This window comes from Sebastes umbrosus, chromosome 12, assembly GCF_015220745.1.
Source record: "Sebastes umbrosus isolate fSebUmb1 chromosome 12, fSebUmb1.pri, whole genome shotgun sequence".
Classification (NCBI taxonomy): domain Eukaryota; kingdom Metazoa; phylum Chordata; class Actinopteri; order Perciformes; family Sebastidae; genus Sebastes; species Sebastes umbrosus.
The window spans coordinates 20,506,920-20,534,095 of record NC_051280.1 but is presented as its reverse complement, the minus strand read 5'-3'; the positions used below and the strand labels follow the sequence as shown (position 1 = coordinate 20,534,095).

Below are 27,176 nucleotides of genomic sequence, written 5' to 3'. Positions count from 1 at the left end.
TTAGTTTATTTTGACATTATGCTCTGTTGGAGAAGGAGGTAGCATGTCTAACGGTTACCGGACTCTAACACACGGACGTGCCATGACAGTCGCTTCCCTTTAAAATGGACTCCGTATTCCCCCGTGATACGGAGAGGTCGAAGACGACTGTTCATTTCTGACCTTTATCGGACATGTCAAGCCGTGTCGGTGCTCATTGACGGTCATGTCTAACGGTTACCGTACTTTGTCACAGCACCTGAATGACCTGAAGAAGGAGAACTTCAGCCTCAAGCTCCGCATCTACTTCCTGGAGGAGAGGATACAGCAGAAGTACGAGGAGAGCAGTGAGGATGTCTATCGTACGGTGAGTAGAGGAAACCTGTTTGACGGGTGATGAATGGGACTATCAGTGGTGTGGGGAGTTGCTATCTTCAGGGGCCAAGGGTCATTTCACAAACAACAAAATTATCAAACATCATTGATTTTGCTTTGTTGATGGATTTTGGCACTGAGTAGGTAATCGAAAGAGATCATGTGTGCCATTATCAAATAGATATCATGACAGTATACAGGTATGTTATCCTGAAGAGTTGCTTTACTGAGCCACTTCCACTGTTTGTTGACCCAGCTGTCACACTGATGTGGTTGAAGTGATGTGATCTGTCATGTGTTTGTTTTGCCAAGTGGCTGTTTTTACATATAGCCGCCCTGTGAAGGACTACGCTCTTTGGAAGAAGAGGAACCTTGTGTTGTGTTAGGGCTGCACAATTAATCAAATATTAATCACGATTTTGGCTTCCCACAATTAAATGAACACGATCAGGTGATAATACATGTCGGGCAAAAACAAAAAATGAACAGAATTCAGGTGAAGAAGAACCTTATTGTAAGTCATTAAGACGTGAAAGTGAAAGCAGTGCGCTGTTGATTTAATTTTGTGTAAAAAGTTTTGGTACAACCTTATTTTGCTTCTAGGAGATGCACTTTGAATAAGGACAAGTCTTATTTTGATGCAACAATTGGTACATTAGCAGCAATGACTCATGGAAGTGAAAGAGGCACTCTTTTTATTTAAACGTGAAAATGAAATAAGAATATTTAGTCCCTAAAATCAATGAATAATCGGGATCGTGATTATCATTTTGGCCATAATTGTGCAGCCCTAGTTTGTGTGTAGCTGACATCTGTCCAGCAGGACCTCTGTTTTGCTGTACTTTGTTTTCTTATATTGGGTTTTTTATTTTACGTTATGTCCTTAAATTAGACAGTTTTACTCCATAGCCCAGAGATACTAAACTAGATTACACTACAACTCTGGATAAATAGAGACTAAGTGAGATATACACCTGTGAACCTGTAATTAAATCTCAGCAATAGTCCTTTTGATAAGAAATTTAAAAAGTGTATCATGACAGCATAATGTGAGCCATTAGCAGGGCTGGGTATTGAACCCTTTTACTTTTTTGGAACAGAAAGAAATAGACAGAGGAAATGTGTCTGTAACACCAATTATCAAAAATGTAAAGTACGTCAGATTGGTGTTCTTGTTTACTTGATCTTTTATCTACGGATGTATCAAGCTGATAGACTAGATCAGTATTACTGCTGATACTGACTTTATAAAGCAGATTGGGTATCAGTCATGATCAGGTACATTGATTCAGTCATGTTGGGCCACTGACTCAATCTTTAGTGCCACAGCAGTCCCTGGCCTCATTTATTAAAAATATTGCAGTAAGTTCCTTCAAATGAGGTGTACAGCTGTGTGTGTGGAACAAAGAGAGCGCTGGTAATGGAATCGCTATTGGGAGAGAAAACGTTGTATCGGTGCATTCTTGTGTTTATCAAATACTTCCTGATTTCAATTTCAAAATGCCAATTATAAATTCTGTTTCATCCAGTTAAAGGTACAGTTTAGGTGTTTTGACGTGGGGTTGTATGAGTTACTTGTCCACGGTCAGTGTATTACCTTACAGTAGATGACGGTCGGTACACCCCCAGTTTGGAGAAGCAGACAGGAGTTACCTTACGCTATATTTAGAATATTTTCACAGCTAAATCTTGCCATTAGATAGCCCTTTCCTTCTCCTTTCCGACGGGTGAAACCTAAGTGAAACTTATCTATGTTCTCTCCAAAGCCAGCAGACTCAGATGACAAAAAGAGTATAGATACGTTTCATATTCAGATGTTGGACTATGGCGGACCATTTTTGTGTCAAATTATTGTTTTCTTAAGTAAGTAGCCGTGTAATAAGCGGGATAATGTACAGCTAGCGGGTCATTGTTGTGAAATAAACCCCTTCGAGGCAACGCAAGGCCCCTCCGTTTCGCACCGGGGTCCACATCATCCTGTCAGGGTTTATTTCACAACAATGACCGGCTTGCTGTACATCATCCCTTACATAGCGTACCCTTAAACTGATATTGATTCTTTTAGGTGGCTAAAATATGTTTTGCTGCCGGCCCCGTCCACAGCAGTACATTACTTTGCTTCGATGCCGGTACTCTATTCGGTTTCTCCAAACTGGTGGCACGCCAACTGTCATTAACTGTAGGTAATACACTGATTATGAATTCATTATTTTTAAGTACCTCATACCCCACTTCAAAAGACCTTAACTCCCCATTTAAGTTCTTGTGTGGCTGCTTGTGTTCAGACAACATTTGAGGAGTTCTTATTAAGTTATAGCCTCATAGGTGACCCCAGCACGTACGTTACTCCATGATTCAGTTGAGGAAAAATCAAATCTTTATCTGTTTTTAGCAGGATGTCGCAGATTCGGATGTATTTTCGTGATCCCACAGATACAGACTTTTTGCAAAGAATAATAAAATGTATTTCCACAGACTGTTGCTGCACTATTTATGACAGGCCAAGGCAGCGGCTGATACACGTTGTGGAATTGTTCAATTTTAATTTGTAAAGGGTCAAAAAGGACAGAGGGTTTCTGTACAGATTGTAAAGCCCCCTGAGGCAAAATTGTGATTTGTGACATTGGGCTGTGCAGTATCAATAAAACTGACTTGACTTGACTCATCTCAGGCAGACAGTTGACATCTGTGAGACCACAATAATACTTCTTAAGATACAACCCATTACTATGTAACAGGTACAAAATAACGTTTTGCGTAGTGACTGCTATGTGACTGAATCAGGAGGGCTGAGGTCACAAATGAGGATATTGAAAAAAGTATTGTTTTGGTTTTGTTACTGAAATTCAGTGATGCTATGCTCCACCTTGGTGTTGTTGTTGTTGTTGTTATTGTTTTGCTGCCTGTGCCTAATTGATTTATTAATCTATTGACAGAAAAGTGACATCATTATGATTATGTATTAATTTTAATTTAAGTCCTCCAACATTATCTTGTTCCAGCTTCTCAAATGGGAGGATTTGTTGCTTTTTTCTCAGACGAAACAAGGAATATGAAGTCGTTACTTTGGGCCAGGGAAATTTGTTGCGGGCATTTTTTACAAATTTACAATTTTCTAGATTAAACAATCAACCAATTAATCAAGATGCAATAAAAAAGATTTTTTTTTCTTAATTTTTTGCACTTAAAATTACAACATTTTTCATCCCTCTTCCTCTGCATGTGTTTATATCTGTATGCTTCTGCACTCTGTTTGTCTCTAAGTGTGCATCTCTCTTTATGAGTGTGTAAAGTGTGCACCTACAATAAGGTGACTCGGTTCAGCTGTTACAGTTGTCGTTACACGAGCCAGCCGGCATTTAAAACCCGCCTCTTTCTATCTCCCTTCATTCCAAATCCCTTCTGGTTATCAACAACTCTTTGATATGAGAAGAACTAAATGGCTGTTTGATGAGCGTCCTGCCACTTATCCTCCACAATTACTGCATACCAGCAGTGATTGAGTAAACTGATCCCACGTAAAGCCTTGTGCTTCACAGCCTCTCACTCTGTGTGGCTGAAGGTTAATCTCAGTTTTATTGGAGACTAAATCTTTGTTCCGTATAGTTGTTATCTGACCTGAGCTGCTCATTGCTCTGCTGGTTGAGTGTCAGTGTTCCTGTCCTCCAAAGCATTTCAGTGTAATCCAGTACAGACTAGGTGTGTTGGTCCTGGGCACATAGTGATCTCTCTCAGAGCTCCAGAGACTCTATTTATAGAGCAGGCTTGAGTGCACTGATTTATTTATCACATGCATTCGTATGGGTGTCCATATGACACAACTCATGCATCATAACGCACGCTTATGTGTGTTTGTATGTTTCTCTGATATGGTTTGTTACATTGGTGTATATTTTTAAAGGTTCTATGATATCCAGAGCATTAACGTTACCTCAGCAGAGAATGAAGCCGCTCTGTGCGTGTTGTAATCCGAGTTTCTCCGTGTTTTGTTTACATAGCCGGGCCAGCCGTGAGTGCTTTTAGTGCATGTTCGTGCACGTGAGCTCTACAATGCTTTCATACGGTGGTTATAGCTGATAATGTCGTAGCACCCACCCTCTGGTTGTTTGCACTGTTAGTGTTGTTAGCACCATTAATTGTGAGATGCCGGCACAGCTTTCGCCATGTTGGGAGCCGTGCGGAGGCAATAGAAATGCTCCAAATCACGCTTTTATCACCTTTAAAGCATTTAAATTCAGAGCGGAAACGATTACTCGAGAAAGTGATCGAGAGAGAATTAAACAGTGACTATTTTAATAATAATTAATCATTAATTTTGCAAACAAAAACGACAAACATTCCCTACTTCCAGCTTCTCAATCTCTCATCTTAGTAAACTGAATATCTTTGAATTCGGATTTTTCAGTATTTTATAACATTTTACAGACAGAACTAATAATCAATTCATAAAGAAAATCTGCAGATTCATAAAGAACGTAATCGTATTTAGCATCTTGCACTGAAAATAGCGTATTTCACTGTTTTCATTAATGCAACTGAAGTGATGCTACCAGAGTATGGTTAGTATGGAATATGGCAAAATGAGCAGCAGCATGAATAGATGAATTAAGAGTAAATTATAATATCTGTCAGTAGTTGATCAGTCACAGTGCTGAAGGTGTGTTTGGTTTCTGAGTGACCCTCCTGTCAGTGTTTCTAAGTACAGTTTGGTTATTAGGGGCTCTGTTGCTGGGGGCCGGCGGGCCAGCAGGGCCAGAATAGCAGGTGCACCGTGATGGGTGTCTATATATAGAGGGATGTTTTCAAGATGGGAAAATGTCTCTCGTACTGTAAGCCAAGTTGTTGACACACAGACACAGGAATATGTGTTTCTCTTACTTGTGTGTTACATCATTTATTATTAGAGCATTTAGGTGAATCATTTACCGTCACAGCACATGTCTGGTCATGTGTTGCATAAGTTCTAGTTTCTACTGCATTACGTTACTTAATAGTGTACAGTTGAACTCTTACGAGATTAACTGGTCTAATTATCAATATGAGCTTTCTGTCTATGTCCTTAAAGAGTCTAAATAAACCCTGAAAAAATGTATAAATTCAAGACTTTAAAACATTATTAGAACTGGTATTAACCATGTAAAGACAGATTTCTTTGCATATACACTCTTGGATTAATACAGAAACTGATTATCAATTAAACATGCATCTTTTCTACTTTACTAAACACAACCTCATGTCCCTTAGAATTTCTTAGAATCCTAAGAATCCCTTAAGATTTCTGCCGTCCTTTTTTTTTTCTTACTGCACATGTATAGTTCAAGAACTTTGATAACAGAAACAATATGTTTTCATTTTTGTTGTTTTTCCTTGCCAAAAAACGTAACTTTAAATAACCTGAAATCCATTCCATGAGCAGTGAAAATGCGTAGATGTGTAATTTCAGCCTGTGGTTTTGTTCCTAGATATTTGTCCCTTTCTGATTTGACATGACCAGTTTATGTGTTAAGTGCTACTGTACTGTATGTGCTTTGATCACATGTGCAGAATGAATGTGTGCATGTCTGTAGTAAACAGCAGTATGTGCACGTTGAGCACTCATGGTGCCTCTCAGGAACGTGTTTAGGAGTTGGTTTCAGGCTGCGAGTGTTGGTGCACGTGTAGCCCGGCTCTCTCGTGAGAGTTACGGACATAAAGCTCTCTGGCATTGACAGGATAAGGTCACCAGACAGGGACATGCTTAAACAGAAAACTTTTCTAAAACAGTAAGAGGGAAAGGAAGAGGAAGGAGAGACAGAGAGAGACACAGGGACAGATGAGAGACAAGAGAAAGTGAACAATCTGTTGAAATAAAGCCAAAATGTAGTGATAAAAAAACAGCTATCTGATGAGTCCAGCAGACAGACAGACAGACAGATAAACTGTCCTCTCGTTGCTCTCTAAGGTCAGAATGGAAAGAATGAGCCCCTCCAATCCCGCTGTTTAAATCCTCCGTCCCCTAGCCCAACGTAAGAGCCCTGATTGGTCCTGAATGTCCCCTGTGGACTCCAGCAGGTAAACAAACTGTGGAGTTTAGCCTTTGGCCCCAAGGGTGAATATCTGAGCTGGCCTGAATTCACCACCTCTAAATATACCAGCCATGACAGCTCGGTCAGATGTTCTGCACTCATGATACATAACACTCATCAGCCCTGATTCACACGGCAGAAAGAGAGTGGTTAGTGCATGATGAGGAGATGTAAGAAACAAGACGAAAAGGTACTCGAGATGTGAGGGAGGGAAAAATACATTAGATTCAGACACACCCAGTGAACATATAAGCATTGAAATACAGTGTTTTTTCATGTAGAATCTGTAACTGAACCTCAGGTATACAGACAGACAGCCTACAGACACAAAGAGATTTACTACCGGATTTACAGCATGTAAGCTTTTCTATTAATAATAATAATTGCTGCAACTATGATAAGTCAAGTGTGTAAGGTGATTATTTCTGTGTTTTTATCCCATCATAATGAAACTTTACATGAGTTTACAAACTTAACAAGGTCACAAACTACATAACTTCTGTATTAAGACGTGATTTATTTTTGTTATCCCCGTTGTAAAATTTTACATTTTAGTTTTCAGTCTGTGTGGGTGAACCACAGGTGTATTGAAGCTTTAATATTCACATGTTTTTATGTTATTTAATACACTTGACAATACTGTGCATCCCATAAATTTTACTGTTTCAGCCTCACAAATTTAAATTTGTATCCTATTTTCCACATAGAAGACCATTTGAAAACTAAATGGCACAAGAAAGTAACAGGTCTGTATAAACTACAAACTGTTTGTGATATAAAGTTACAAGCTAAATATGGCAGCTATATGGACAACCAGCCGATTAGACTGTTATCAGGTAATTAAATGGGGGGTTATCAGTGGTTATACACCTCATAGATGTTGGTCAGTAGGGCCCTGCTACATCCAATATTAGGTTTTGTCATCCATTCACATGGTTTATCACCAAAAGAAGGAATAAAAGAAGACGATAGCGACCTCTAACGAGCAAAGTAATTACGACTGGAGCAAAAGCGGAAGTGAGGCGCTGTAGTATAGACAGTGTTAAACTCCATATGGGATGGAGGAGGAGGGCGATGGATGGGACACAAAACACAGGGTTTTCACCCACGGGACTGAAACTAACAACGTGTGGCAGTCTTTCTGTTCACAAGCGTTCACTTTCACTTTTGAAACTTAGTTATTTTGGCTATTTTTATCTGTTTGAGTATTATTTTATCTTTGTAAGGTGTCCTTGGGTGTCTTGAAAGGCGCCACCAAATAAAATGTATTATTTATTTATTTTCCCTAAACTTAACTAAGTGCTTTTGTTGCCTAAACCTAAAGAATGTGTAGTTTTATTGCCTAAACCTAAATAAGCTGTTTTGTTTGTGTACACAACGTAACATTTCATGCAGTTTTACAACATAGTAGTCGTTGAAGGCCCCTAATAACCCATATCTATGATGCTAATAACGAGCGATAACGCACATTCAATCAACTGATAACAGTCGAATCAGGTGCAGCAACCCACATCTTGCATGTTTTTAGTAGGTCTGCAAGTATAACATTGTAAAAAAAAGATTTGTATTTGTTTTTTTTATATATACAATTGTATTAAATTACATAATTTATAGTTTAAAAAAATCCATCTCAAATTGATCTGTTTTTCCAGTTTTGCAGGGTTTCTCGATCACTGTCACTGATACTGCAGTATAGTTACAAATGGGGTCATTTATCTGTTGCATGATTTAATGCTGATGTGTGTTGATGATGTGTAATGACGGATTAACAGATGACTGACCTTACTTCTACTTTCATCTGTTGCAGAACATCGAGCTGAAGGTGGAAGTAGAGAGCTTGAAGCAGGAGCTCCAGGAGAAACAGCAGCATCTGGACAAAGCACTGTAAGACACACAAATCATTAATGTAACGTGCAACTCTTACCTTAAATCAACTAAGATCCCCCAGTTTGTAAGTGTAGTATCTCCTGTCTATTAACAGCCTGTGTAACATAACGGAATCCAGTTAGTTTAATGTTTCCTATGGTCACATATACTTTGATGAATACAGTACATACTGTGTACCGGTGGGCTTTGATAACACTTTGATTTATCTGTTGGATCCATTTGACATATGAGAGTTGTGCGTGTGTGTGCACCTCCATCTATGGATGTTGGCTCCATGTTCCTGTCTTCACTGTGGTAACACCTCATATCTCTAACAGCTCATATGTCATGCAGCAGTTGAGAGAGATAACACACACAGGCATTATGGACACACACACAAACCTTCATGGATAGGCGAATGAAACCCACAACTTTAAAGCCCTGACATGGTACAAAAGTCTTGTTCAGGATTATTGTCGACAGGCTGTAACACCTGCTGGTGTTGATAATGTGATATGCTGATGAGGGAGACTGTCCTTTAACCAGGGGACTCAGCTTGGGGGCTTCCAGGGAAGCAAGTATCCAAGTTTCTGTTCAACATAATTTGGTGCTCGAACAATTTTCTCAGGTGATTTAATAGTAATTATGTATACCGGTAGTTTAAGACAGACAAGACCATTTAACGTTATTTAAAGACAATAGTTTGTCCCTTTTTGATACTGTTGATTCCTTAAATCACTGGTTCCCAGCCTGGGGGTCACCAAAGCTTCACGGGGGTCGTGAGGCCTTCTTGATTTTAAGGAGTGTAAGACAACTTTTAAAAAAATACAGTATATATATACAGTTGGCCTATATTTCAGCATTTCATTCGTTTCTGTGAACAAAATTAATGAAATAGTTATTTTTAATGTTTGGATTATTATTTAAGATATATACTTTAAAGAAATCCCAAAGGATGAGGGCATGGTGAAGACCTGAACACAAGCTTACCTATATGCATTAGAAAAGTGCGCAGTTAAAACAAGCAAAGAGATAATAGAACAATGGTCAAACGTCAGGGAGACGAAAACACTGAATCTGTCAAAAAAAAGAAGCCTATTAAGTATGTATGATTGTTAAAAATGAAAAGAAAAATTATAATATAGGCAGAGAATTATATTAAAAATTCCTAAAAATAATAATAATAATGCAATATTCACAGGAAATAATCTGCTCAAAATTCATCCAAATCGCTTGTTTTACACAAACGCCCCTCAGTTATTGCATTCACTTTTTGGGTTAATTGTACAGTTTATCAGTTGTTCTCTTCTGTTATTGTTATGCATTGATTGTAATATGAAATATACATAAATCCATATCACTTAGTCAGGGGTCGTCAGTTTACTCAATGACAGAAAAGGGTCCCTTAAGGAAAAAGATTGGGAACCACTGTCTTAACAGATGTCCTCCTCTATCTATGGGGCTTCTTTTGCTCCAGGATGGAGCCTGAACCTGCTGATGGAGTTTAGTAGATTGAATGGGCAATCTAGGCAAAGGTGGAGTTCTTTCTAGGTTGTTAGCATGGTGACATTTCAGATCCCACTGTATATGGCTTACAGTGCATAACAGTTGACCCTGCGATACTGCTGAAATCAACAGAGATGCTGCTTAAAGGTCAGGGTTGTTGACCTTTAAATCGGTATACTGTAGTTCATCATTGGCCAACTATTGGTGCTCTTGGAAAGGATGAAATGGTTCTTATTACTTGTCTCTATTTTTGTGTCTGTTGTCACTCCCTCTCTTCACATCCTGTAGTATTGTTACAGTCTGACCAACACTTGTTCTTGCCGGCCTTACAGCATTTCTCAGTAGTTTAAATTGTATTGTTGACAGACCAAGATTACTGAGGTCTTGCAGAAAGGCTGGCACTTAGCACGAAGGTCTTGCCCACTACACATAAAGGACATTTGTCCATGACGAGACAGACATTTGCATTACTCAGACTGGTTCAAAATATCCCAGTTATTTGAGCTGTTGCATGTGGTCGACGGGAGTTAAAAACGTACGTAGAGAGAGTCCAGGAACAGGACTCATGGCGACAGAGAGGCGTGCGCCATTCTGGGAGCAGAAATTCTGAGATGGCGTCGTTGTTGACTGACTAAGTGATATAGACAGATGCTTGCACAGTTGGGGTCCAAGGAGTGAGGGGAACTCTTGCGTCATGAACTGAGAATGTAAAGAAACAGGATGTGTGCGAGGAATATATGTAGCTTTCACAGCGTGTTTCAAGTCCAGGAAAAAGGATTCAAATTGCATCCACTGCTGTATCTATTCTTCGTCGAGCCTTTCACTCCTTTCAGACTGTGTGAACATCACTAACCATGACAATAAAAGCCTACACCATGGGTGGGGCAGCTTACTTCATCTCTGCTATAAGTGGAAGGGTGTTGGGTATCCCGTGAGCACCGTAGCAAACAGGAGAGTAATGACATCATTGCTTCTAATGCTGACCCCTCCGACTACATACAGTATGTGTGTGTGTATAAACTGAGTTGATTTGGGCCGTATTCAATGTGATCAACTTGCCTTTTACCCCTGTTGAACAGCACAACAGCGGAGAGCTTGACCAATCACAATGAGGCAGAGCTGCAGAGACGGTGTCGGGAGAGACAGCAGGAAATCGACCACATGGAGCAAGTGCTTGAGACCAAGATCCAGCTCCTGCAGGAGGTTCGTCCGCTCACACCTTCAGCTATAGTTGATCTGAAAGCACACAGGTGATAACTATAAACGTGTGTGTACTTTCCAGGAGGCCCAGCTAGCACGCAGCGAGGCTGAGCGGATGGCCTCGCTGGCTGGATCGCACTCCCACGCCTCCCTCCTCTCCCTAGACGCCCCCATGGAGGACATCCCAGAGGACGAGAGGCCTCCGAGCATCCTGTCCCCATCCAGCCCCAACAAAGACAGGTGCAAAAGAAATCTCCTAAAAACACCAGTATCAAACAAACCAAATCCACATCCCTGTCTCACTGGCAATATCCCTGTCTGTGTTCAGGTTAATAGAGGAGCTGACTAAAGAGCTTTGCTCCAAGGAGGTGCTCATCACCGAGCTGAGCGGAGAGAAGACGACTCTCACACTTAGGGTGGGAGAGCTGGAGGGACAGGTTCAGGAGTTGTCTTCATCTCTGCTGCAGAAGGACAAGGATGTGGATGTATGTACACATTTGATTCCTGTTTTCAATGACACCTAACATAAAACAATCCTCTTGAGTCTTAGCAAATGGACACCCAAACGTTCTCTAACCAGAGCAAACCCTTCAGTAAATGTGTTTATATCAGCTAGTTATCCCTTATATATATGTATGTAGATATACATGTACTGTATGTAGAGTTTATCAAACCCTGCACGGTGTAAACAAGCCTTCTAATATTACTGCATTCCTCTGGACCACCATGTCTCCTCTGGCCAGACTTCTATTCTAGAAAGAGGCTCCTGAAGCAGCAGATGTGACATTCCTAAACCTTATTTTAACAGCTATTCATGAAGGTCACAAGAGATGTTTGCACGCACAAACTACTACTTAAAAAAACACACACACATTGCAGGGGCACATGTAAGATAAGATAAAGTCAGCCTTCATTGATCTCCAGAAGAGAAATTTCTTGTGTGTAAGTATTGACACCCGTGAAGGAAGGTTATAATATTTAGATTTTTCAATTAGTTTTTATTTTATTTTGACTTTTTAATTTCATTTTAGTTTAGTTTAGTTTAATTTTTGCTAGTTTTAGTTTCAGTTTTTCTTCGGGCTACTTTAGTAGTCGATGTGAAGCAATTGCGGCATAACACATCTCCTGGAATGTCAAGTTGGTTCAATTTTTGTAGTTAAATATCATCAGAGTTGACGGAAATTCATGTGGTCTCCTTTTTTAGGTAGGGATATACAATAGCTAAAAACTAAAACTGAAATTAAGTAATGTTAATTTTTTTTTTATTAATTTTTTACCAATGCAATATACAGTAGTTTCAGTTTAGTTTTTGTTTTTCTTAAGATATAGTTTTTATTTCAATTCAGTTCATTTATTTTTGTTTAAGTAATCTATAATAACACTGCCGTAAAGTTTGATGTCATCTAAAGAAAACAACAATTTGATATTTGGTGAAGGTTTATTCATTCACTTTCCTTTTTCTGCATATGTTTCCTTAATCTAAAGATTGATTGTAATAGTTTTTTAATTCTCACATTAGTGCATACAGTATGTTTATAGTCTGTCTCCTCTATTACAGTATTATCAGGAGGAACTTGGTCGAGAGAGGCTGCGCATCGAACAGGAGATGCAGGTATGTGGCTCTCTGTATTTCTGTGTTGGTTCATTACATGTTATAATAGAGTTCTCCACTAAGTGTCAGAACAGCATCACAGTTCTCATTGTTTAATGTCAGACAGACTCTGCCTCCCTATGGAGAAGAGGCACACAGCATGTTTCACACAAGAGCTGACAACTGTTGATAAAACATGACACATATTTGAATAATTTGTAAATTTCCTATAGTATTTAAGATAGAGGGAGATGAGAAAATTTGCAATATGACGGAAAGCGTAAGAGGTCGTGGTACAGAACCAACATACACTATCGAAGTTCAACCATTTTTTTCTCATTTTCCCACTGAAGAAACGTGCAGTATTACAGTTTGCCTCTGCAGAATGTTTTGTGCAGAAATCAACATAATAAAATCAATACGGCTACTCTCTGTAATACAATGTCATGGCAACAAGTAAGTGAAACATCCTGTGGTGAGCTGAAACTTAGCTCATCTTTGTGCAATCTAACACTGAATGTTTCATCATCGGCATGTGGCCTATTGCAATCTGATTGGCCAACGGCATAGTTATGTGCTGATGAACTTTCCTCTAAAGCCAACAAACTGAGGCGAGGAACATGACATGAAAGAAAGTGCTTGGTAAGTCCTGTAATACCGCAATGGATGGAGCATCATGAGAGGCTCTCCATGCAAGATCTTACAGAGGATTTACAGTATCTCATCACACAAAGTGCAAGAATCTCATTACATTTACAGGCTTTAGCTGCACCAACATCCCCAAAGACACATTATGAAACTACAAATGGAGGGAGACCATTACCTTCACATCAGCTCCCTCTACCCAGAGGGAGGCTTTACATTCAGTTTGCAGTTCTATAAATCAATAATCATAACCATAGTTAGCGTTATTATCATGCAGTGTTGCTTCATGTTATTTGGCTATAGCCTGAATGCTCCACAGTATTTGTTGCAAACATGTTTTTTGTTGGGCGAGGTGTTTTAACTTGTAAATCAGTTGTAGATGAAGGATGCAAATGTATTCGTCAGCCAGGCCGCCTCTCTGCTCAGATTTCACAATGGACGCATGTGTGCGTAAAAGCTGAGTAGTGTGTTCAATGATGGACACTGTATGTGCAAAACATTTAGTTACTTAGGGAACAATATAGGCTAGTGTCTAGAGTGTGAAAAGGGGTAGTAATTTGCATATGATGTGCAACATTTTGTGTCTGAGTGAGAAAATGCTTAATAGGAGCACAACGAAGAGAGGATGTTTGCTTTTTTGAGGGCTGAATTTGACCTACTAGTGTGTTGAAATATGGGTTTTGGGGTCAGTGCAGAGGACATTTGCAGAGGGAGGTGACAGTTCTTTGTTGGTGGTGTGTGTAAGGGTTGGGGGGAAAAATCACCACAGCATAGAATTGCAATATTTTGCGTGGCAGATGTCAAGTATCAATCTTTTATTATATAAACTATTAACCTCCTAAAAATCTGATGCAATTCTGTCGTTCAGAGGTTGTAGCGGGCTCAGTCTTACAGCTAGAAAATACTGGTATCAAATGAAACTAGAAAACCTAAGGAATCCGTTGGTACCAACCTTGTCATGTTAGCTTGTCGGGAAGAACGCTAAATAACGCTCCAAAGTTAGGCTAAATTTTGGTGAGGAAAAACTGGTATGGCCATTTTCAAAGGGGTCCCTTGACCTCTGACCTCAAGAAAGGTGGATGAAAACTCTGAGGTGAACAGAGTGAAAACGGTATCTTATTAGATAAAACAGATGTTGACAAACTGCATAATTTGCAGTTGAAAAAAGGTAATAAATCGCAATACTCAGCATATCGCACAATGTTTAAAGTGAGTGACAGAAACTGTTCGTACAGCTGCATTTGCATTTACTCACAGATCATGTGAGGATCAGTAACTGGGGTCTTGTGTGTGTGCGTGCGTGTACACATTCTCATGAGGCGCCTTCTTCCATATGTGTGCGTGTGTGTGTGTGTGTGCATGCAGGCATCTCGCTGGTTAGCAGTTTAGCGGCTCTGGTTTCAGCCGGGTTGTCGATAGGTCAGGTTGACCTTTGAGTGCTCGGCGACCCCGACACTGATATCACGTGGTGTTGTTTCAGACAAACACTCGCAATAAGAGCTCTTAATTAGTTCCCCAGACACCACAGACCATTTAGATCAAATCTATGTCTGGAGAGAGAGGAAGAGCCCGGAAAGAAAAAATGTCATCTGAAACCTCCTAAGACAATTATTTCCAGGGTTTCCTTTGTTAGGACTATTTTGTAACAGTTGGTACACTGTAAACAGCTAAATTCTGTATACATTTGCTTGTATTTATGAACATTAAATCCAATCAACAAGAAGAAATATCTTATTTTCAGCTTCCCACATGTGCTGTCTGTGACCTCCTTAAGGCAAATTCTAGCAAACATCTGATTTAGAGAAAATGACTCAGGCCCAGTAATTAAGTCTCAAACAATCAGCAATCAAGGATCTGGAAGCAGACACAAGGTCCCCCGGCTCTGACTCACACATTAAGGAGAATACATTTGATCGGTTACTCTGTCCTGAAGCAATAGAAGTGCTTTAAGGATGAAAGTATATTGACGGTCGACAGGGGATTTTGCACTGAGTATCAGCATTGAAGCCACAGCGTGACAGCATGACCATCTGTTTGTGCACCCTTGGGAAAACAAAAACTGTGGTCACTGCAGAGACGGCACAGTCAAATGAATGAGAAAGGCCCGCTTGTTTGACCATCACAGTCACATCATTGTTGGAATATCTGCACCACGGCAACGAGAAGTGAAAATAATACTAATCTCGAGGCAATAGCATGTTTTGACACCGGTTAAGGCCCGCTATTAAAGGACCAAGAACACCACACCAGTATGACTATACTGTTATAACAGTATTTATGCTAGCAAGTTAGCAAGTCAACTTAAGTTAACTTTAATATCAACTTTTTTCATTTAGCATTAATTCTTTGTCATGCTTTATAAATGCTCAAATAAGCAGAACCCACTATCATGTCTTAAAAATACCTAATTCCACTAATATTATTACTTAATAGAGGACAGACAGCAGTTATGCAGCTGAAACCAAAACTGACATTTATATATGAAAATTGTCTCAATGCATTGATTATTAAAACGATACTCTGTGAAGCACTGACTCTGTTATGCCGTCAGTATGATAATGATCTATAATCACAGTTTATCATATGTTACCTCAGGCTATCTTTACCTCACCACACTGCAGCCATCTCTAACTGCTGTATGTATGTGTCGTCATGGTAACTGGTTTCATTGCTCACTGAAAACGTGCTTTTGTCTCGCCTCGAGCCCAATAAAATAATGACTAAAGGTCAGGCATGTGACCCTGGATGCATGATAGAACATGATGGTGGTCAAATGAAGTTATATACACACCATTCCCAGTATAATCATAAAGGTTACGTAATTATTGCAGAAATACAAAATTAGGCAATGTTTTACGCTAATTGTAATTAAAACAATAAAAGTTTTGGTTTGTATTTTGTATTGCATATGCAGTACAGTTTACAGTAAAGTACTGGAAATTAGAAACTGTCTCTATTATTATTGAAGATCTGACATTGTGCTGTAATATATGTTTATTGGTTGAGCTCTATTTGAATTTTCTAATACAGAACATAATATTGGGCAGTGTTATATGATACAATACCAATACATATGCATCCTCACAAAATATAGGAATATCTGCAAGTCATAGCAGAGTCATAAAGTCCATATACAAAAAAGAGACAACAATTAAAAAATAATAACAATATAAAAATGAGTAGCTACTTGCAAAAGTAAAAAATAAATAAATAAAAATATAGATACAAAAATTAAATAAAGAGAGACAGCGCTATATTTGTGCTGTATATTCGATTTTCTTTAACACAGAATAGAATAGGATATTGGAAAAAATAAAATATTATATCTCATCTTAAAGTATTATTGTACAGTGCATTTAGTGTAGTAAAGTGTAAACCATGTACAGAATTATTATTATACAGAACATAAAATTGGGCAGTGGCATTTGATACAATACCAATACATATGCATCCTCACAAAATACAGGAGTATCTGCAAGTCATAGCAGAGTCATGAAGCCCATATACAAAAAAGAGACAAAAATTAAAAAAAAATAATAATATAAAAAATGAGTAGCTACTTGCAAAAGTAAAAAAATAAAAATAAAATAAAAATATAGATACAAAAATTAAATAAAGAGAGACAGCGGTATATTTGTGCTGTATATTAGATTTTCTTTAACACAGAATAGAATAGGATATTAGAAAAAAATATATATATTATATCTCATCTTATAGTATTATTGTACAGTGCATTTAGTGTAGTAAAGTTTAAACCATGTACAGAATTATTATTATACAGAACATTACATTGGGCAGTGGCATATGATACAATACCAATACATATGCATCCTCACAAAATATAGGAATATCTGCAAGTCATAGCAGAGTCATGAAGCCCATATACAAAAAAGAGACAAAAAAAATAATAATCATAATAATAATAATAATAATAATATAAAAAATGAGTAACTACTTGCAAAAGTAAAATAATTAAAATAAAATAAAAATAGATACAAAAATTAAATAAAGAGAGACAGTGGTATATTCGTGCTGTATATTCGATTTTCTTTAACACAGAATAGAATAGGATATTAGAAAAAATAAAATATTATATCTCATCTTATAGTATTAGTGTAGTAAAGTGTAAACCTTGTACAGAATTATTATTATTTTGTAATATATAATATCTTATAAGAATGACTGACTATACATTGTGAACCTTGTACAGCATGCTGTGGCAAACTGTGTCATACCAATACATTTTTTATAAAAATAGAATAGAACAGAGTGTGTCTCTACTCTTTAATTTTACAGAGCGTCACTAATGTCAGCATGCTACTGAGCATTTCACCTGTTCAGTCAGGCGGACACAGAGCTTAGTAAAACCGGACCAGAGGAAGAAACAGACTCCCAGGGGAGCATCATTCTGTCTCTTTACACCAAAAAAAACACAAAATTAAGCAAATATTCGCAGCGTTTACGTTTTATTCTGTATTTTAAATATAAAATTAATTTAGAATCTGAATCATAGCGGATAATAAACTGTGAGCGTCTCTGTATGGCTGCACCGAGAATCCTCCACCCCCCCTGTGTGTCCTCTGAATGGTTCGCTCCGCCGCTGCAGGTCTGGTTCAGGCTGCAGCATCGTTATCAGACCGGAGGATCTCCGACAGACCGGCCGCACTGAGAGTACCGGTGAGCGCGTCTCTGCCTCTTGAGCTGTCGGTAGAGGCTCTGACATGAATAAAGAGTCCCTTCTTCTGGGGAAGACTGCAGAGGACTGTCCCGGGACGCCTGTTACAGCTCCGTGTCCGGATTATTACGCATCCCCGGTCATTATTATCATTAACCTGGAGACGCGCGGTGCGGTGCGGCTGGTGTCTCCATGACAGCCGACTGATTGTGCAGAGGAGCGTGCGGTGCGGTGCGGTGCTGTGCGGTGCTGTTGGGGAAATGCGAAAACAGGACGAAGAGGAACGATATCCAGATAAATATACTGCATCTGATTGATGAGACATTCACATGACTTGTTCTGTGCGTCTGTGGGAGTGACTGTGCGCCATATTCCCCATGCACCTGCAACTTCCACCTCCAGCTCCAGCAAATCAATGGTGATCCTGCACTGATGGAGATTATTTAATGAGAGTCACATTATCTATTAAGCTATTTTTACCTCATGGTTTTCTGTCCTGCCATGCACCTCATGTGCAACCATTCTCTGCCAGCTTTGTCTACCTCATTTCATTTTAAGCCTTTGAATTCAATGCCAATGCAAGGACTGACGTCAGGAGTACACTATTTCACATAAAAAAGGCTTTTATTGTGCTCTAAAAAGCATGTGTTTACTGATGCAGCTTGAAACATTATGCTCTTTTGTGCTCACATGGGATCAAATTCACCCTAAGGACTCAGGTGTCCTCATGTTAGAGTAAATAGGGAATCATTTACAGACCTGTGGAATGCTTGATCTCAAGATGAAGGAGACGTGTCGCATCTGTGGCCGGGAGCTCTGCGGTAACCAGCGGCGATGGATCTTCCATCCCACCCCCAAGCTCAACCTGCAGGTGCTGCTGTCCCACGCTCTCGGCAGCGAGCTGACCCGGGACGGCAGAGGCGAGTTCGCCTGCTCCAAGTGCACCTTCATGTTGGACCGCATGTACCGCTTCGACACGGTGATCGCCCGCGTGGAGGCCCTGTCCATCGAGAGGCTGCAGAGGCTCCTGCAGGAGAAACACCGGCTGAGGCAGTGCATCGGTGGGCTCTACCGGAAAACTAACTCCGAAGAGGGTGCTGTGACATCGCCTGGAGGTGATGAAGGACCAGGGGATGGGATGGTGGACATTTCAGGTCTCACTCATGCAAAGTACTGCGCCCTGCTCCAGGAGGATCTGGTCTACTCTTTGTACGAGTCCTGGGCCGACGACAGCCTTGACTGTCAACATCACCACCACCACCAACCCCAGTATCCTGCTGGTCCGGGGTCAGAGGTCACAGTCGGAGGCTCACATCGTTGTGTTTCCAGCACGCCCAGGAGGTGTCGAGGGTGTTCCTACTGGCGGGTGGCGGACTCTGACTATGAAGCGGTTTGTAAGGTGCCCAGGAAGCTGGCGCGGAGTATTTCCTGTGGGCCGTCGTCCAGATATTCAGCCAGTGTGACTGGAGGAGGTGGCGGAGAAGGAGTAGGGGAAATAAATAATGTGGAGGACTCAGAGGAACCTCCGTCCTCTCTAACTCTGGTCCCTGGTTCTCAGGACCGCTCGAGGACATCAGACAGCGATCGCACCCTGGCTGGACGAGCCAGCTCCAGCCCCTCCTTTGCATCCTTAGAGACGACTGAGGAATACATTCAGCCTGGAGCCGTAACAGATGGGCCTCTCAGCTCCCCCAGGGAACTGATAGATGACCGGATATCTGACTCCCTCTCTGAGGAGCACATGGGAGGCCCACATGGCCAAGCCTCACCTGGACCCAGCCTCTCCCTGGCCCTCTGTTTGCTGCAGAGCTATGCCGTCTACCGGCCGGTCCTGAGCTCTAAGGGGAGCAAGCTGCCGGTGCTGCTCCGACGGAGCTCCAGTAACGGACGTTCGAGGCTGGGCTTCCCTGATCCTATTCTGGGAATGTCTTACGGATCTCCAGAGGGAGAAAGAGACAACCACATGCCAACACCTGAGCTGGAAACCCCCCTGATCAGGCTGGTTGATCGGGATCTGACTTACATGGAAGATCTGTTGGAAGATTTGTACAAAGAGTATCCTCCCCCACGTCCTCACCAGGTATAAAACCTCAACAAAGGATGGTGATGGTGATGGTGATGAATACGGGGATTTTACTACTGCAGGATGATAACACACAGCGGGGTTTTTGCTTATGCACTGCAACGTTTGCAGTATCTGCAGCGGTATGAGTGAACCAACCGAACAGGCTTTGATGTTTGACAGACAAACAGAGCAGCCCACAAAACCAGTATTCGCACCCCTTCTTTTAATCTTAATTAGCCTCATAATCCCACTGTCAGTCACTTAAATCCGGCCCACAGCTTCTCCAACAAGCTTGTACCCAGGAGGATGTGAGCTATAGTGCTGTGTGCACTTAGTTGTGTGGGAATACATTACATGAGCAGTCAGGTGAGGGTAAGCTGTGACACTCGACATGGCCTAATTTACCTAGTTTGTGTGCGTGTGAGTGCACACACGAAGAGGCCATTAGTCATGTCAATAAAGTACAAAGCATATAGTAAAAAGCACAGTCATTCTTGACAATTTAGTGAGTGTAAACATTAACAAATTTAATATGGAATTGCTTATATTAGAATCAATTATTTTTCAACTATTAAATTTATCTCCAACTATTTTGATAATCGATCAATCGGTTTGAGTGATTTTGTAAGGGGGAAAAAATTAGAAATTCTCTGATTCCAACTTCTTAAATGTGAATATTTTTTACTCCTCTATGACAGTAAACTGAATATCTTTGAGTTAAGGACAAAACAAGATATTTGAGGACGTCATCTTGGGCTTTGGGAAACACTGATCGACATTTTTTAACCATTTTCTGACAATTTATAGACCAAACAACTAATCAATTAATCGAGAAAATAACCAACAGATTAATCAACAATGAAAATAATTGTTTTGTTGCAGCCCTAGCTTATATATTTAAATGTTTTTAGATTGAGGATCTACTTCCATCACAGCTGCTAAATACTCTGGAGCATGAACACTGCCTGCAGACAAATACCAGTCTCCCAGTTTTTCCAGTTACAAACTAGTATGTTGTAGCACAGGATTTTCTGCTTCTGTATTTGCGTGTGTGCAATACAAGATTCATCTCGACATTAATCCTCAGCAATAGATTTTGTAGGGTGTGTATTTGTGTGAACTCGGAGCCGGGGCTGCTGACTGAAGTAGGTTAGATGTGGGGGAGACATTAAGACAGAGTGACTCCACCACTGGCCTATTTTTACTCGGAGCCCTTGAGGCAAAGTGATCCACACGATGTCAGACCACCCTATCATCTCAGCTCTGGTTGGCTAGTACAATAACCCTAGTTTTTTATATTTTTATATTCAACATTTTATTGAAAGTTAAAACAAGGCAGCACAAACCGACAAGGACAGCTTCACTTAACAGGAGATCTATCAGAAATAGACTCCCATACATACATGTGCATTTTAATCATTTCTATTAGAAAAGGATACGGTAAAAATCAGAATGTGTTTAATTTCATCTCAGCCACATTAAATTACAAATCTTGGTGAATCAAAGTAGATTAAGTCCATGTATCTTAATGACATGACTGATCTTAATGACTTCCTCTAGTAAGGACAAGTTGGAAACAAGGTTATGTAAAGATAATAGTGGCATAGAACATTTTGAGCAGACTCGCTTGTGCTAACTCATGCATGCAGAGACACTCTCACACCACTCCAGAGGCTCTTTCCCCATCATGGCTTTTTACACACATGAATGGGCAGAGTTTGTACACATTGTACACATATTAAACAATCCACTATGAAAGTTACGCAGCTGCTGTATTTTTCATGAATTTGAAACAAACAAAATATCTTCCTCACAAATAATTCAGCTGCTGGATTCAGTCAGAAGCGAGTTAACATGTGCAGTGAGTGTTTTTTTATAACTTGAAACACTGATATCTTACCTTATTCTCTTCGTTGCAGAGCCTCGTTGAGGAGCAGCAGAGTCAACTGAACCAGTACGAGTGTGCGGCCGGTCAGTGTGTCAGCGAGCTGCAGAAGGCCCAGCTCCAGGTCCAATCCCTGCAGGCCAAGATCCACGAGAGTGAGGCCAACAATATGGTATGGCACATGAAAACACCTTGTTACAGTTAGATATGCTTTTTATAAATCTAAATCTGAGAACTGATGACAGAGTTACCTGTTGTTTCCGTCTGTAGAAGCTGCAGGAGAAGCTGACTGAGATGGAGTGCGAGCTGCGTTCGATCCGCCAGGCAGCTCAGAGTCAGGAAAGAACCATTCAGGGTCTTACAGACTCCATCAGCACCAAAGACACTGAGGTGAGTGTCTTTGTCTTCAACCTGTGTGAGAAGATATCTGTATTTGAGAAGGTGCTCATACCTGTGATTTATTCTGCTTTAAGGCCCAGGAGCTGTACCAGCTGATGGAGGGGCAGAACACCACGCTGTGTAAGCTGAGAGAAATGGTCCACCGCAACCAGCTTGCTCAGTGCAAGGTGAGATTCATATAGTGGTGCAACCCCTGATCCAAGATCATTCCTCCCTTATCGATAGTGACAAACCTTGTCTTTGGTCTGCGGTCATTCTTTAGGCTGCAGAGGGGGTCAGCGAGTCCCTGTCGCTCGCCCAACTGCAGGGCGAGCTGGTGGGCGTGCAGAGCTCCTTGTTCTCTCTCGGTCTGGAGCTGGAGTCCAGCCAGAGGAGTCTGAGACAGAGCCAGAGGCAAGGAGACGACCTGTCCAGGTTCAAAGACAGACTCAACTCTGATCTGCAGGAGGTGCAGCAGCACAGGGAGGTCACCGAAAAACACAATCAGGTTAGTGTGTTTGTGAATGTGCGAGAGTGAAAGAAGTCTTGAAGTATGAAGGATGCGGCATGTGTGACCTCTCGTCGTCTCTGTGCCGCAGGACCTGCGCTGTGCCCTTCAGAAAACTCGCTCTGAGCTTCAGGCTAAAGAAGCAGCTCTGAAGGAGGCCGAGGCAGAGAGACACACTGTGGTGCAGGAAAAAGACAGGAGCGTCACGCAGCTCAAACTCTCTCTGCAGGACAAGGAGCAACAGTTACAGGTAATCAGTCAGTTCATACAGTATGTAGTTGCATAGATGCACATGCTGTCTGTCCTGTTTAAAAAAAAATCTTTCTATCTGTAGGAGTTCTCAGAGCTGTTGGAGTCAACAGGAAGCTCCAAACCAAGAGATGCCCTGCTGGAGAAACTAAGAGAGCGTGTTAAAGACAGAGACAGAGCTCTGGAGGTAAAACACAAACATTCATATACACACCAGGGACATAAATGAATAGTAGCTCGGTAGAAAATAGCGTGAACTATTGTTCCATGTGGATCACTGTACCATATAGTGTGATTAATGCGGCAGTCTTCCCAGCACACTCAGTGCAGGAGAAAAGACCTAAGTATGCATTTTGCAGCAGTCAAAAGAGCCACTCCCCCTAAATCTGTAGGTCAGCATTAAATTCCCTTTAATCTTGGTGGGAATTATTAAGGAGAGATCGGATATAAAACACCACTACTGTCTTCTTTAAGTCCCGTCGCAACCGCACAGTAGTGGGAAAGAAGAATCTTTCCTAAAAATCAGATGATGGTGGTTGAAATGTTAATTTCAAACCCTGATTTATTGGATTTAATTAGTCTGCAAGGAGCAGGAGCTTTGGACGATACTGCACACCATCTCAGAACATGATGAATATCACAGTCGAGGGTGCCCAGAATAGCAGCAGTGTGATTTATCTCTGCCGTCTGCAGCGCTCCATTGACGACAAGTTCCGCTGCGTTGAGGAGCGCGAGGGCCAGGTGAGGAGGCTGCAGGTGGCCCTCCGGGAGAAGGAACGAGACCTGGAGAGACTCCGCTGCATCCTGTCCAACAACGAGGAGACCATCACGGTACGCTCATCACACACAGTAGCTGGCAGGGTTTGTGAACATTTGAGACATATATGAGGTATTATTTTTTATATTTTTGTGTGGTTTACACCTGTTATTGTGACCATCAGAGTCTGGACGCCTTGGTGCGCGGCAAAGAGCTGGAGCTGGAGCAGGCGGCAGAGGCCTACAGGAACCTCCAGTGGCTGAAGCAGCAGGGCGAGGAGAAGGAGAGAAACACCCTGAGAGAGAAAGACACCATCATCAGTCAGCTACAGGCCGCTCTACAGACACACAGCCAGGAGGCACAGGTAACATACACACACTCATCTATTGCCTTTATTGTGGTGTAATTTTCAAAGCTTTGGAAAAACAGTCCACGTAGACAAACCTGTGCTACTTGTTTTCACTTTCACAAATACAACAGGTGTGCTGCTGACACAGGCTTCTCTTTCATTTTTTAAAAACTTTTTATTTATTGACTCAATTTATCTATACATGTACTTTGTTCTCCAAGATACAAACTCATGTCATCATACAATAAAAAAATGAATAAGACAAAGAACATGCCATAACATAATCATCATATTCATCATCCAAAAGCAGTATTTTTATGTGAGGGGAAAAGAAAAGAGAAAGGAATAAAAGAATAAATAAAAAATAAACTAAATAAAAAATAAATAAAATAAAAGCAAGGAGAAACAGCCAAAAAACAGACATAATAATCATAATAATAATCATAATAATAATGCTAAGTAAATATTGTCAGTGAGTAGAGAATAAATTGAAATTAATTAAAATAATAATAATCAAAAAGAAAGGAAATGCACAATATTACAATAATAAGTACTAACAAATTAAATGGTAGATGTAAGCTGCTTACGAGACAGTTATAGAGGGTAGGGGCTATAGAGTATGTCTTCATAATAAATAATAAAAAGTGTGTGTGTGTGTAGGACCTGACAGCCGCCCTCGTTGCCAGAGTTCAGGCTGGTCCCTCTGACGTCGTAGAGGAGTTGAAGGCTCGGCTGGCGCTGAAAGAAAAACTCTTCCAGGAACTGCTGTCGGACCGCAGCCGCCAGTCTAATGAACACCAAGGACAGGTCCAGGACCTGCTGAACACTCTCAGCTCCAAGGACCAGTATCTGCAGGTAAGTCCTGTTGGTAATGGTTATAGAAATGCAACTGATTGTGCACAACAAAAAGCTTTCAACCTCTTCACTCTCTCTCTCTCTCTCTCTCTCAGGACTACTCCTACCGGCTCTCACTTGTCATCAGCGAGCGTACCGGCCAGCTGCAGGAGCTCCGCAGACAGCTGTCGTCAAAAGAGCAGGAGCTGTGCGAGCTGAAACAGGACAAGGAGAGAGAGATGGGAGGAGAGACGGAGCATCTGCGGAGTCTGCTCAAAGAGAAAGAAGCCTTCATCAAGGTACCTGTTCATTAGTTTCCCTCGGCTTCCTCCCTTTGCTCCATCTCCTGTACAGCTGATTCACAGTGTACTTCATCCTTCAGGAGCTCATGCAGGGCCAGGAGGAGGTGATGCAGTCGTCCTCTCAAGAGAGCGAGGCGGAGATGAAGACTCTCCAGGATGAGTTGCAGCTGGTACTGAAGAAGGAGAGGGAGGCTCAGGTATGTGTGGAAACTGTGATGACACATAAAAACACTCCTTTTTAAAAAATTAATCTCACAAGTCTTTGTGCCCTCTCTCCCTGCAGAAGGAGCTCTCTGCTCTACGCTTATCTTTGGCTCACCAGCAGGACACTAAGGACAGCACTGATCACCAAGTAGGATTTATGCTTCATTCTCTACCAATTAGACAGTGTTTGGCTGTTTGTACTGCTCAATAATATGTATTTAATCATGTCCTCTACCTTGCCTGCCGCTCTGATCTAGTGTGTGCTGGAGCAGCTCGTGTCCGAGTACAACAAGCTGAATGATGCCCTGAGGGCGGAGAAGAGATTATACCAAAATCTCACGCACGTTCACACCAAGAGTGACAGGTAGGGAAGCTGCACCCAGGTCATGTTACAACCAGTTCCCTGTGAATAATACAACAGCCTATTAGGGTCATTGTAGGTTAAGGAAAAATATCTAATTATGGAGCCGGGGGAGGGGGGTAATATTCAGAGACAAAACTCAGAATTTCCAAGATTAAAGTCACAAATTTACACAAAAGAAACTTGGATATTCTCTGAAATTAAAGTAGCAAATTTACGAGAAAAATCTCACAAATCCGCAAAATTATAAAGTCATAAATTACGAGAAAAAAAACTCAGAACACTGAGCAAGGCGAAGATCCTGAAAGATACATATACACATTTTCTTTTTTCTTATGAACACAAGTACTAATATTATAGAAGTTACAGGACGAGTAGAGACAACTTCTATCTTTGAAAGCGTGTGTCTTTTATTTCAGCACAGTTAACACTAAAAAACAACCGTTGAGAAGACGTTACTCTGAACACACCGCGTTACCATGGTTACACGCTGATGCTTTTAACTGTCAATGTGAAGGGAAAACAAAACAGAAAAGGGCAATTTTGCAAGTTTTTTCTTGTTAATTTGCCACTTTAATCTCAGAGAATATCAGTTTTTTTCTCAAATTTATGACTTTAATTTAGTTTTTTCTCAGAATATTACCCCATCTCCCTGGGCTCAGTCATTTTTTTTTTTTTTTTTTTTTTTTTTACAAACAATGGCCCTAATACGCCGTTGTGGAATACAGTAAGTCACAGTTTTGTTTTGTTTTTTGCTCTGAAACACGTTTTCCTTTTCCTCAGCTCCGAGAAGATCCAGGCCCTCCACACCGAGCTAGACTCAGTTCAGGCTCTCCGCAGACAGCTGGAAGAGGTCCTGGCTAGGACCAGTAACATGGCCCTGGTTCTGGACCGGGCGGCTAAAAGGCAGCCTGACTTTGGAGGTGGGGATGGGCAGGGGGCACTAACGGTCACTAACTCTCTGTGATGCTCCACAGCACTGCTGAGTGACACTCTTTATGTGAGATGGAGCTGTCTGTAGCCACTGATGATCAGATTTATTATGAAAAAATATGGAAAAAATATTATTATGATAATGTGTGAAAAATGTATAAATCTGACCTTCAGTCTTCAGGCAGCTTCATCCAGATAGCACAAGCATTTCTCACAGTAGCAGAAGCCTGTTCAGATGAACCCTCAGTGGTATGAAGTGGCAACGTGCAACCCAGATTATCATATTTATTAATATATTTTGTGAGTGTGAATATGTTTTTGTATTGTCTCTGAAAACGGCCTGCGTATTGCTTTGCAGTGCGATTTTGTTCTGTATTGCCATTTCTGTGTACTGTCTCTCACCGGTGTCACTCTTCCAGCCTTACTGTCACAGTAAAGTTACGTCTTGT

The 27,176-nt window shown here is 40.9% G+C and overlaps 1 protein-coding gene across 8 annotated transcripts in view; it reads left to right on the top strand.

Moving 5' to 3' along the window:
• LOC119498410 (myomegalin-like) overlaps window positions 1-27,176 on the top strand; it is a 51,900-nt gene that overhangs the window by 7,022 nt on the left and 17,702 nt on the right. For 4 of the 8 annotated variants that reach the window (XM_037787282.1, XM_037787279.1, XM_037787281.1 and 1 more), the window contains exons 1-15: window positions 18,340-19,982; window positions 21,887-22,024; window positions 22,123-22,242; window positions 22,326-22,418; window positions 22,514-22,738; window positions 22,830-22,988; window positions 23,073-23,174; window positions 23,681-23,818; window positions 23,929-24,108; window positions 24,754-24,948; window positions 25,044-25,226; window positions 25,310-25,426; window positions 25,513-25,581; window positions 25,691-25,797; window positions 26,578-26,717. In XM_037787282.1, coding sequence (XP_037643210.1) covers window positions 18,669-19,982; window positions 21,887-22,024; window positions 22,123-22,242; window positions 22,326-22,418; window positions 22,514-22,738; window positions 22,830-22,988; window positions 23,073-23,174; window positions 23,681-23,818; window positions 23,929-24,108; window positions 24,754-24,948; window positions 25,044-25,226; window positions 25,310-25,426; window positions 25,513-25,581; window positions 25,691-25,797; window positions 26,578-26,717 — 3,280 coding nt within the window. In that variant the 5' untranslated portion in view covers window positions 18,340-18,668. The other 4 variants (XM_037787280.1, XM_037787278.1, XM_037787283.1 and 1 more) reach the window with 3 other exon arrangements.